The sequence below is a fragment of the Clavelina lepadiformis genome, chromosome 6, assembly GCF_947623445.1.
Source record: "Clavelina lepadiformis chromosome 6, kaClaLepa1.1, whole genome shotgun sequence".
Lineage (NCBI taxonomy): Eukaryota > Metazoa > Chordata > Ascidiacea > Aplousobranchia > Clavelinidae > Clavelina > Clavelina lepadiformis.
The window spans coordinates 1,189,055-1,200,669 of NC_135245.1; the positions used below are offsets into that span (position 1 = coordinate 1,189,055).

At 38.8% G+C, this 11,615-nt stretch overlaps 2 protein-coding genes across 4 annotated transcripts; one reads left to right on the forward strand and one right to left on the reverse strand.

Annotated features, from left to right (window-relative positions):
- Nucleotides 1-276: 276 nt before the first annotated feature.
- LOC143462768 (uncharacterized) lies at nucleotides 277-8,858 on the reverse strand. 3 transcript variants are annotated; one of them, XM_076961036.1, is made up of 14 exons: nucleotides 8,627-8,858; nucleotides 8,383-8,533; nucleotides 6,248-6,377; nucleotides 5,824-6,168; nucleotides 5,145-5,342; nucleotides 4,795-4,911; nucleotides 3,863-4,662; nucleotides 3,612-3,781; nucleotides 3,372-3,503; nucleotides 3,071-3,235; nucleotides 2,612-2,902; nucleotides 2,060-2,412; nucleotides 1,748-1,962; nucleotides 277-1,569 (listed from the first exon to the last, which is right to left on the reverse strand). In XM_076961036.1, exons 3-14 carry the CDS (start codon nucleotides 6,343-6,345, stop codon nucleotides 1,277-1,279), a joined length of 3,177 nt encoding a protein of 1,058 aa, XP_076817151.1. In that variant the 5' UTR covers nucleotides 6,346-6,377; nucleotides 8,383-8,533; nucleotides 8,627-8,858; the 3' UTR covers nucleotides 277-1,276. The 3 variants fall into 3 exon arrangements, with proteins under 3 accessions (XP_076817151.1, XP_076817150.1, XP_076817152.1); XM_076961035.1 differs by lacking the exons at nucleotides 8,383-8,533; nucleotides 8,627-8,858 and adding an exon at nucleotides 6,778-6,921; XM_076961037.1 differs by lacking the exons at nucleotides 6,248-6,377; nucleotides 8,383-8,533; nucleotides 8,627-8,858 and having other exon boundaries at nucleotides 5,824-5,942; nucleotides 6,019-6,036.
- A 355-nt stretch (nucleotides 8,859-9,213) lies between these two features.
- On the forward strand, nucleotides 9,214-11,523 carry LOC143462831 (uncharacterized). The gene is made up of 4 exons (XM_076961126.1): nucleotides 9,214-9,320; nucleotides 10,171-10,250; nucleotides 10,363-10,615; nucleotides 10,751-11,523. The coding sequence occupies exons 3-4, from the start codon at nucleotides 10,404-10,406 to the stop codon at nucleotides 11,220-11,222; spliced, it is 684 nt and encodes a 227-aa protein (XP_076817241.1). The 5' UTR covers nucleotides 9,214-9,320; nucleotides 10,171-10,250; nucleotides 10,363-10,403; the 3' UTR covers nucleotides 11,223-11,523.
- The last annotated feature ends 92 nt before the right edge of the window (nucleotides 11,524-11,615 follow it).

The following is an 11,615-nucleotide window of genomic DNA, read 5'->3' on the forward strand; positions in this document are numbered from 1 at the left end:
GAATATAGAATTCTTATTTTCAGACGTCTGCTTTACGAAACATGACGTCAATGATAGATATCTTTTCGTACCGATAACTTTCTGTTTTCCGTTTTAAGTCGTGACATAAATATCACGCCTCTTTCTTTCTTTCTTTCTTTCGCGCCTGACTAAAAGCAATGCTTATTTTGATTTCTCAGTTTTAATTAAGCTTATTTCTTGGACATTGTTCAGAAAGGAAGTGTAGAAAGACTTCACAAAACCGCAGTCAAGGTCGACTTATATTCAGTACCAAGATTCTGACTGATAGTTTTTTTAATACATTTGATCTTTAATATTTCTCAAGCACAGATGAACGATCCCATGAGTTCGATATACAGGGAAAAGGTTTTACGAACCTTAATCCAATCCAACACATCGTCAAAATGAAAGACCCTTGGAAATCAGGGAGATGTCAACTATTGTCAATCAACAAAGAGTTATCTTGAGTACAAAAGATTTCTAGGGCAATGCAGTTAATAACTTGTCAATCACTTCAATAACTGTTTGTGCTGCAATGTGGTTACTTCGCCGATAAACGTGTTTACCAGACATGCAGTCAAAACAATCAAAAATCTGCATTTGCGTTTAACAATCCAATTGTAAGCTGGAGATGAATGTTTGCGAATAATAACGATGTGCGACAACACGGTATAGACCACGTGCACAATTTTTCGTCATAACTTCTTACTTTGCCTTCCACGTAAATAACAAACAGTCAGAAAACTTCGTAAAACCATGCAAGTAATTGTTTTATCTGATTTCCATGAAACATTGCGACGTCAAATTTCAACCCATTACGGAATGGTTTTTCTATTCGCTACTTCGCTAAGCTCATTGAACTGATCCGAAGTACAAAAATAGCCTATACAGGAAAATGAATTGGGAAATATTTCATACAACAAGCCAGAGCGTGAAACGCAATGATAAATACGGAATCGCCAATGATGTAACAACTCCTGTAAGCGTAAGACATTATAAACCCATTGGGGAATGGTCTTTTCTACTCGCTACTTAAGAAATTTTGTCATGCAAAACTTAACAAGACCCGTATAAGTTATTCAATATCTTGAATACTGTAAGTAAGTTTGGAAATGCAGCAGCCCGTAGAGGTAAACACTTTCAATTCGACTGTGAATGTCTGATGATAAAATCAATGCATATTCAAGCTTGAGCTAAGCTTCAAGCCAACCCATGTCTTTTAATTACAGTTCATTCCGGTTTCAATCTTAGCAAAGTGAGCTAAATCAGACCCATGTTAAGTTTGAGTTTCTTCAACTTGTACGCCAGGAACGCCGCCATCCGAAGTCGAACGAACTGACGAAAATACAGTGGTGAGATTCTGACGAGTTTTGGCCACCATTTTGTCGACCAGATTGGAATAAAGTATCGGGTTTAGCGAGCTGTTGATCGGGAGCAAGACAATTGCAGTTATGGCGTAAGCCACGTCGGAGACTGGGACGCCACTGAAGTTGATAAACGCCATAATGCAGAGTGGTATCCAGCAACAGAAATCCGTGATCACAAGTCGAAGGATTTTGTTTTGAAGTTCTAAAAATTTACGATTCGCAATAACCAAAACAATTGTTTGGTGGGAATATTAAAAACGCGTTGCATACAATGCAATATCATCTACATAGTTTTGGCAGAAGTGTTTAGTCTATAAATGGTCATTTTTTAGTAAATAAATAAATTTATTGAAACCATCCATTGATTGCAAAACACTCACTTTTAGCCGAACTTTGCTTTCCACGTTTCCCACCAGAAGTGTTACCAGTCGGCATCAATTTCTTCTTTGACGTGAAGTAGAGAGCGATGTAGGTGCAAGCGACGTAGATAAAAGCAAGAAAATTGAAGATGTTCACTGAAAGAGAGAAAGGCCAAGATCCTTCCTCAGAAGTTACAAAGATTCGAGGAAGACAAACGCTGTTGGCACTGTAGTAGCTGTTGAAATTATTAAAGACTGGTGCTAGTTAACCTGGCCCTACTTCTCTCCACAAAGAAACTCTAATAACCTGAGCATCCTTCAGTGCACACTCACCCATAGTAACGTGATATGTCCAATGTTTTCTGTTCCACTATTCCTCGTTTGTTTAAAATATCCTGCAGTTGACCCCAAGTGGTTGCATCTCTTATTTCTGAGATGGTTTCGTTTGGAAGGCTGGCGTAGTTTGGGTCAAAGGTCAACATTCGTTCGGCCCAAACTTTAACGACATCATAGGACGCAGTTGCGCTTTTAAAGAACGGGTTGTCTGCAAGTGTTGCTCTATCGGTGAAGATGTGTTCCAAAGATGGAAAAAACGGAAGAGCGGCAATCACTCCTGCGATGATCCAACTCATCGCGATCATGATAAGAACAGACACGAGCTTCGGACAGAGTGAAGCTTTAAACGGCTTTAAATAGGAATAAGTTGCAAAATAATTCTCCAACAAAAAGTTGTATTGAAGTAAAACGTCTGTTATTTATAACAACTGAAGACTGTTTAGACAAACACCACTACAAGTGATGCATACCAAGTTTTTTATCCTAAAACAATAATTAACATCCCATATATCCCAAGTTGAATTTCCAGAACGTTCAACATAAACTTACCTTAAGAATGACGTAAAGCCGAAGTGACGTCAATAATATCATTGTGACCACAGAGCATTCGCTGGAAAAAACAACCAGGACTCCCATTGTCAGGCAGGTGGCGCTAGAGAGCCAACGTAGAGAGTTGACGCAATAAACTCCGCTGAAAACGGCGTCCATAATTGCCAGCATCAAGAGATATATCCCCATAAAGAAATCGGCTACGGCCAGGTTAAACACGAGAAGGTGATTGGCTTGCATTGAAGCAGACTCGAATCGACCGAGTTGACGAATTTCACTGATAATGACAATCTGAGAACATGAAGTTGTCAAACTCAAATTTCAAACAGCTGTAGAGTTAGTGTTGCAATAACATTACTTTATATCGCGGGATCTCTGCGAGTCAGTTACGAGATTTGTACTCATGCTTTGGAAAGCTAGCATAAGTATAACTACTTCTACGTCACAGATATAATTTACGCCATTGCCGCATATAGCCAACACGCCCATTATCCAGACGATGGCGCGCAAGATAGGGTTAGCAATGAGATGATATCTTGAGGAGAAAGGGTCATCGTTCGAGAACCTGGTGCCAGATGGACACTCGTCGCTTAAGTCGTCACAATCGCCGTGCCCGTCAAATATCTAAACGCAGTTTGTCAATCCAACGGTTGAAAATGCTTAATGACAAGTTAAAATGTGATGTTTAGGTTTAACTAATGGTATAGGTTGCACGTCGTTAAGTTGACAATGCACATTGTTATCACTTTCAATTATCCACCTTTTCCTTTGTTACAAACAGAGGACTTTTGTCTTGGCAATAAAATCTTCCGTCTGAATGGCAATTGAGTTCGTCCAGTGCATCCACGCAGTCAATTACGCCGTCACAAACGGTTTCATTTGCGACCGACACCTGCGCAAAGCGGTAAATGTGAAAAAAAACTTGAAAGTAGCAGAGTCGTAATGAATGGGGTCGGAGTCACTTTAGGGAAGCAGCAATTGAAATAGAAAGGAAACTCACTCTCACGCCATCTACGTTGCTGCAACGAAATCGCTGGGGACATATTTCTTCGGCTTCGTCTTCACCGTCATCGCAGACGACAACTCCATCGCATAGCGCCGCTAGTGGCAAGCTTATGAGATCTCCTGCTTTGCAATAAAATCGTTCCGGGCAATACGTTTCGTCTTCTCCTGCAGGAAAATGATCTTGAATTTTTTTTTTATTTGCATTTGGGCAACTTTGGGTTGGACCGAAAAGCATTGTTACGTCACCTGAATCACAATCAACTCTTCCGTTGCAAACAGCTGATTTACGAACGCTGACATCTCGGTTGGCCTTGCAGTAATATCTGTCAGTGCAGTTGGCCTCATCCAAGCCGTATTCTTCCATTTCAGAACTGCTCGTGTCGTTAGAAATACTTCTGTTATTTTTGCTGTTGTCATTTCTCGATAAAGAGCGTTTTGTTTTGTTAAGTTGTGACGTTGGTGGGAATGGTGGCGGATGATTGTACAAATTCGGATTATATTCGTCATAGCTGTTTGAATGGTATTCTCCTCCGTAACCGTATCCACCGTATACATCTCCTTCGTAGTATGAATGGTTTCCATCGACTTCCGCATAATCCGGTAAACTGATTGTCTCTGTGCTGCCCTCAATCGGGGACAAGGAACACTCAACAAAGCCATTGCATATCTCAAGCGCAGAGAAGTATGAGTTATAAAAATACAGATCTCCGACGTGGAGCCGTCCGTCGAATGACGGTTGGCTAAAAACCTCGGCAGCTTCGGTGCAACGTTTATGGGACTCGATGGGAGGATTTATTTTCTCTGGCGGTGGCGCAGAACAACCCGACACTCTTTCGTCGGATGTTCCCGAAATCAAACATTCGTTGCGTCCGTCGCATAAAGTCGCGATTCCCTCAATCACAGGCGACCATGTTTTGTCGTAAGCGTTTCCGTAATTCCATCGTCGATTGACGTAACCAAAGCAAGCCAATCCACAGCGACATTTGTGCCCGAAATCGCTGACTAGACCATCCTGACACTGCAATGTGCCGGCGCAGTAGCTGTACCTGAAAAAATGTAGACCGTTAAAAAAATGCCGAATTTGTTTTTTTATTTCGGCCAATTGCATGTCGCGACAACGCTAAAACGTCGCGCTTTAAAGTCGTTTTAACGAACAAAAATATCATGACTCTGCTGACTTTTCGTCCCTGTTATCCCAACAATCTCCGGTAGAATCGCACACGGCCGATCGTTTGACGCACGTTCCATCTCCACACGTCACCTCCCCTACGTCACAAGTTGTGTTGGAAGGCAACCTGGTCAAATAGAAATCATAAAATACTTTCCTCAATTTGCAAAAAATAAAATAAAAAATTATGAAAAACCAAAAGCATTTAAAAACAAACCGATTAAATATTGAGAGTTAATTTAGAACGCAATTTTATAAGATTTACTTTTAGAACACTCCAAACTCTATAATCTGCATGGAAACTATTTTCGCATTTTATGCAGCTTCTTTGCGGCTAATTATTTAATAATTGTCACTTACTCTTTGCGCCCACTTCCGCCTCGCATTGTGACGTAATTGCAGATTTCTGGCACATTCTCGCACAAGCATTCGTCTGTGAGATCAGAGCAGTCGATGACGCCATCACACACTTTATGACGCGGCACGATCATGGAATCATCCAAACATTTGAAGCATTTTGCGCGGTCAAACTTGACAGATGATCGATGACGCAAATCCCTTTGGAGAAGGTTGAAAAATAAATAGATTGCCGAAGAGTTTCTTAGCAGTCTCTCGATTGGCGAAATATTGGAAAAAAATTTTTAGAGTTGTTTACAGTTTTTCTGGAAACCAAGCTAAGCTGTAGATGAAAGCGTTTGCGTTAGAAACAAGATTATTAATATTTTATAAACTTCGTTTTCTTAGCGAGAAAATTTTGTTTCTTTGCGGAACAAATTACAGGTTCTGTTTTTATTTCCGTAGATATTAACTATTGATGTACATTGTGCGGTGAATAGCATTAACAATGTGCATACGCGACCAGTAAAAATAAATTTAAATTCCATTTTTCAATTTTTTGGTTCTCAACTCAAGTGATCAAAGCCTAAATACGAGCAGGTAGGCTATAGTTAATTCCACAATATCTTTAACGCGTTTACAATAAGGATAACATGTCAATAAACCAACATTGCAGTATCCACACATGTTTAGTAACTTATACCTTCCGTCGTCACCGCTAGATGATGATATGTAGCACAGGTCTTCCCCACGGTCACAGTCTTCCACTCCGTCCCAAAGCAACTGCTGAGGGAGCATACACAGCGCCCCTTTGCGGACACACTGAAACCCGATGCCGTTCTTGAAACCATGATTTTCAAGGCAGCCCACGACGTTCTCACCGCAGCACAAACCTGACCTTTCTACGCACAATTTATGCTCGCCCTGGCATCGGTAATGACTCGGGCATCCTGCGTCACAAAGATCGACGTCATCACATCTGACGTAGCTGTCGCAGACGTACTTTCGATTGATTGCACAGGTTCTGTTTGATGACGTCATTTTGCAGCTAAGAAACAATGGATGTAGATTTAAGCAATTTTTGTCAAAAACTCGTTTAAATAATTTTCAACGGCTGACACATTTACCTTATTTGGTCAATTTCGCATTCAGAGCAGTTTGTTGACGTCACTATTTCGTCACTTCCGTCGAAGCAATCTTCAAGTCCGTCACAGAACTTGAGCATTTGTATTTGCGTGCCGTCGAAACACGTAAAATCTGGAACAATTACATTCAGGTGAAAAGAAGCTTAAAATCGGGTCTTGGCCTGTGATATGAGGCAGAAAAAAGTCTCCAAGACAGTGAAAAATGTTGATTCGTTGACAAAGTTCACTCGAACATGTAAAGTCTGTTGTAGTTACCATAACAGTTATTCGACGTTGTACTGTGTACCGGTGATTCTATTTCTGTTAAAATATACAACTGACCACAATCGTTACGTTACAGCTTTTGATAAAAGTCATATATTTGTGTGAGGTTGATTTATTGCATATAAAGTGCAGTTGGAAGTTCGTTAAGTCAAAGTTGGAGAGACCAATTCAATTATACTTGAGTTATCCAAAATTTTCTGTTGGCGAATTTTACTTAACCAGCTTCCACTACAATATCTAAAACTTACTGTTATTTTGCGCATGTACGTTGCACACTCTTGCAATGTTTACCAACAAGCAGAAAGCAAAAAAACAAATCATCCCTTTAGATTAGAAAATAACGTAATCTGCATGAGCTATAGCTGCGTCTGCGTGCACAAAAATGATTACATTTGACTTCATATTCTCAAAAAACATTGCAAAGGTTAAAGCAATCTCATGAAGAGGACACATAGACCATCGCCCTAGCTTATACGGCTATAAATCTTTAATTTCAAACTAGGATGCTTTATCTGGAATAAGCAACGCTCTGTTGAAATAACGTTTATTTTGTCATAAAAAAATGCATGATGCGCTTTCACTTGGACTACAAAACTTTAGAAATATTTGCAAGTTAATTAACTTCATTTTTATGTGTACGCTACTCCTGGTCGGAATAAACGAATATTTAACAAGTAACTTTGCCAACGATTAGGTCTATGCTAAAATCCTGGCAGAAAACTGCGTAACCTACTTTTACAGAAATATTGCTGCATCCTTTGGGTGTTTGTCTAATGATCAGTCATAGCATTCACAGTTTTAATATTTAAACCAGCGATCGTTGACTAACGGAAGTCGACAGTCTGTGACTCCAGCAGAACATAGCGCTGTAAGTATAGGCCCAACTGTAAAGATGGGCGTCTAAGCGTTGGAACTTTTACTGCTTTTTTGGAAAAAGCTCAGGGTTTCAATTAAAAACTGATTTTCTGACCAACCTTCTTGTTAAAACTTTATATTTGTATTTTAGTTCAATCGAGATCGAGTTCGTCTAAGTTTTTTAATTTATCGCAAAAGATAAATACGAAGAGAACAAGTACTTTACCCTGTCCAAACCGGGCTCGCGACATTACTATTTTAATTAGATGTGGCCGACACTGCACGCACATTTTCAATCGTTAATTACATCGAAAACTATACGTAGTAAACTGATCGGATTTTTACAGGTTAGTAGCAAAAACATCTAGCTTCCTGTATACAGTATAATTGCAAAACCAAAGAAAGTGCATTTAGTATAAAATAAGTATTTCTACAAGTGATACATTTCTAGAAATTTTTCTTGTTACGCCGCGCCCCCGCTGTGCGGAAAACCAGCTGACCGCGAGAAGAGAAAACAAGAGAATAGTTAGTCGAGTTAGTGGTGCGTGAATGAGTAAACGAAAACGACACGCTTCAATGCGGAGAGAGAGCAAAATTATGAAAATATGACGATATCTCAAAAATTACAAAATCCAACTTTATACAACAAACATGGACAGATAGCTGAACATTTTTAGGAAAAGACACCAAATTTCAAGTTTCTACAGCAAACAATGCAACTGTACGCCACGTTTTGCTGTGACTGTGTGTAGGAAAAGCCACACCAAGTGTAAATATGGTTATGATATTTTTGAAAGTGTTTTATAATTGAAGATTACCAAGCAACTAATGGTTCCGAATGTGACTGGCACCGTAATTATACATCAACAAAACTATCATCCCCATATACAGTAACCTTATATTGGAATAAATTTAGATTTTTTTCTTCAAACAAAGCGCAACTTGTTCAACAATTAATTAGCTTAGAAAACTTTAATGAAAATTAATAGAGTGCCCACCAACGCAATATCTTTACGTTCCTCAAATCTGGAGCAATCCACAAGGTTAAAGTGCTCCTGAGTTTTGAAAATATTCTTCTTCTAAGGCTATAAATTTCCGCAAAAATTGTCCCATTCTGCAAACACTTGTTCTATCGCAACCAAAGCTCAGCTGCAAAGTATATGATGTTTTAGTTAACGCGAGAAAATCGAACTATAGACAAGACTCTCGTTAGGGTTGTAACGAAATGGTTGTATGTCGTACCTTATCCTGTAAGGGCGACCAAATCACTACAACGTTTGTCGGTTGAAATGTTTATTATCCTCGATGATAAATGAGCCTCAAGGTCGTTGTTTCGCTTTTCTTAATCTTAGAATTAATTGTTCACCATGACAACTGTATATTCTGATTATATTGAAGCTTCTTTGAACGATTACATTTAAATAAAACATTGACACAGCAGCTACAGCACAAGGCTGCTGAAGCTGCAAGTATGTTGCAGCTATTAACTTAACACACAAATTGATTGAATAACTCACGTAATATAGGCATGCACAATTGTTATGTCACGTTTCATGAAAGCGGTTTCCGTAAAAAACACAGTATATCTTCTTATCGTCACAGCAACGATATAAAGAACATGATGGGAAACTACCTCCTCCTCGTTTGTTTCTTTTTTATGAGAAGAGAAGGTGTTGTTTCGCCCGCGTCACGCATGGTTGCTGATACATACTCACTCACACTACGCCAGTCGTGGCGAAAAGTTATACGCATTTGCATGGTTCATTTATCGATTACTAAGAAGTGAGGTTGCTGTTTACGTTGTTTTGACGATTCAAACGTGTGTAACCTATCAGTTGCCAACATGTCGTTTGCACCAGCACTTACTGCAGAACGATGAAGAGTGTAGAATCAAGCCTGTATCATCTTCTGCTTTGCAAGCTAATGATCTCTTTCAGTAAGTTAAGAATTACGATAGGCTGAGGCTACAAGCAGAGACCTTTTAACACTAGAAGGACGGCAATTTTCGTATGGGTACCTAGAAGGACGGAGTGCGTCAATTGACGCAAAAGGTCAAAACGGCGCAAATCAAACGTTTTTTGTTGAGAAAACTGTGCTGTTGCTCCGAAAAAACTACTTCTATCGCATGTCCGCTTTGTGCATTTTAATTAACAAAAGTAATCGCATTGAAAATACAAGCACTCGTGCCTAAACACTTCTGTTTCACGCAACTCCTTTTTCTTCTTGCACTCTTCCGGGACTTCTCTCCTGTTCTGGCGCATTGTCCCTACGAGGCTGCACTTCTTTCAACGCCAGGTCAAGTGAGGTGAAAAAATTATCGCAAGTGACATTGTAACCTCCTTGAAAAAGCGGAGCCATGAGTTTCAGTACAACGTCGGTGGGCACACTCACGTGGGGGCTCCTTGTGTCATCTTTTCCAAGGTAAGGAAAACCGTTGAATAAATATTTGTTTTCAACGTCAACTGCCAGCCAGAACTTTAGACCAAACTTGTCTGGTTTATTGGCCATATATTGGATGAACTTGCAGCGTGCCTTACACGGCAATAGTTGCTCATCCACAGTTATCTTCCACTGTTTCTTCCAATTTTTCATCACGGTTTTGCGATGCACCACTTAAAAGTTATAGATGCACTTAGGTTGAAAATGCGTCAATTGACGCGTCCCGTCCTTCTAGTGTTAAGTATATGGTGCTTATGGCTTTATATGATTTAGAAACTCTCTCTCACACCAGGAAAATAGAAGGGTGGATGCATTTAATGAGTTTACTTTTGCATGTTACTGGTTAGGTGTAAATACTGTGATGAAAAATTTAAAAGTCAGCGAGGTTTTTAAGTTCATCAAAAGGTCAAGCATCGTGGTTATTTAGGTAAGTCCTGCTGCCTTAAGGTTTTGTATATTTCTCTAAGTTTACATGTTTAGCAGGATAAATTTGCGTGTATGCCAAATACAGGATTTTTCACAAGCTAACATTTTTTAAGGCCTTTCCTCTGAGAAGTGTTCTTGCAAAACAATTAAAAGTATGTGGGTTGAGGTATGTGAATCACCAAACGATTTGACGACAGAAGCCATTGATTACTTTATGAACATTTTCGCCACCAAACCAAATGGATCTGAGTTGTTGACAACGTTTAGTATAGATGGCATATCTAGAATTCTTCATATTTTTGGCCCGAATGCAGATCGATGCAAATCACTTGAAGCCACAAGAAAAATGTTTGATCTTTTTCTCAGGTATATATTTTTATGATTCAGCTTAATATTTATTGTGATAAGATATCAATGTTGTATTATACTGATATTGAATGGTGTGGTAATATGTTCCAACTTTCTGAAATCAATTGCAATAAGTTGGATTTTTTACTCTAGGAAAATACACACAGAAAAAAAAACAGAATTGCCATCAAGTAATCTCACTCCTGATGAAATTAGTATTCTCGAGTATGTTGGAGGATATATTCTGCGTAAACTGAAACGCAATGGAGATGAAGAGGAACTTGCCATTTTAGCACAGCTGGAAGACACCATAAACTGTTTTGTTCCTTCTGATAATTCATTAATTTCTATCTTACAGTGCAATGAGTATGGGACACTGCTTAAACCTAATCAAACATTGCTTGATGTACTAAAGTTTTTAGAAATTAACTTTCGAAATCACGCAACTTTAAAAGATACCATATCTAATGCAGTTAGTTCTCTTGATTTGTCAGAGTTGCATGACATCACTAATAATTATGACTTAGATGCTTATGTTTTGCAACGTGTTGGTCACCTTTTTTTTCAAAATTCGATCGTTTCAAAAGGCGAAGGTACTAAAGTCAAAGTTAGTTCAAAGCCGTAATTCTAAGAACATCAGTCTACGTAAATCACTGAAATAATATCTGATGCGTTTACAAATAATCTATGTTCTTTATTATCGATGACTGTAGTTTGGGCAACAAATACACTACTTACTGAAAAAGTAAGCAATCAAAAAAATGTGTTTTAATCACCACAGTGAGAAAATTTCAAAATGAATTAATCAACAATTTCAACATTGCTCCCTTTTACTTGTTTGTATTGTTTCATGCGACGAATGAATGAAAACGAATGTGACAGCACTGAAGCGTAACGTGGGCGAAATAAAAACGGTACTTCCCCTAGCAGTTTCCTATCATGTTCTTTATATCGTTGGTCACAGGGTCTCATTTTTGTCAAGAATCCATAGGTTTAATTAATTATTTTTCGTTTGATT

What these genes read in the sequence shown, in the direction of transcription:
- LOC143462831 (XM_076961126.1), top strand. Translation starts at nt 10,404, where the DNA reads ATGTGGGTTGAGGTATGTGAATCACCAAACGATTTGACGACAGAAGCC. An exon ending in ATGTTTGATCTTTTTCTCAG is followed by an intron (nt 10,616 to 10,750) that starts GTATATATTTTT and finishes TTTTTACTCTAG; the next exon opens with GAAAATACACACAGAAAAAA.
- LOC143462768 (XM_076961035.1), bottom strand. Translation starts at nt 6,850, where the DNA reads ATGATTTGTTTTTTTGCTTTCTGCTTGTTGGTAAACATTGCAAGAGTG. An exon ending in GGCGGAAGTGGGCGCAAAGA is followed by an intron (nt 4,912 to 5,144) that starts GTAAGTGACAAT and finishes CTATTTGACCAG; the next exon opens with GTTGCCTTCCAACACAACTT. An exon ending in TGGCTATATGCGGCAATGGC is followed by an intron (nt 2,903 to 3,070) that starts GTAAATTATATC and finishes TCATGTTCTCAG; the next exon opens with ATTGTCATTATCAGTGAAAT.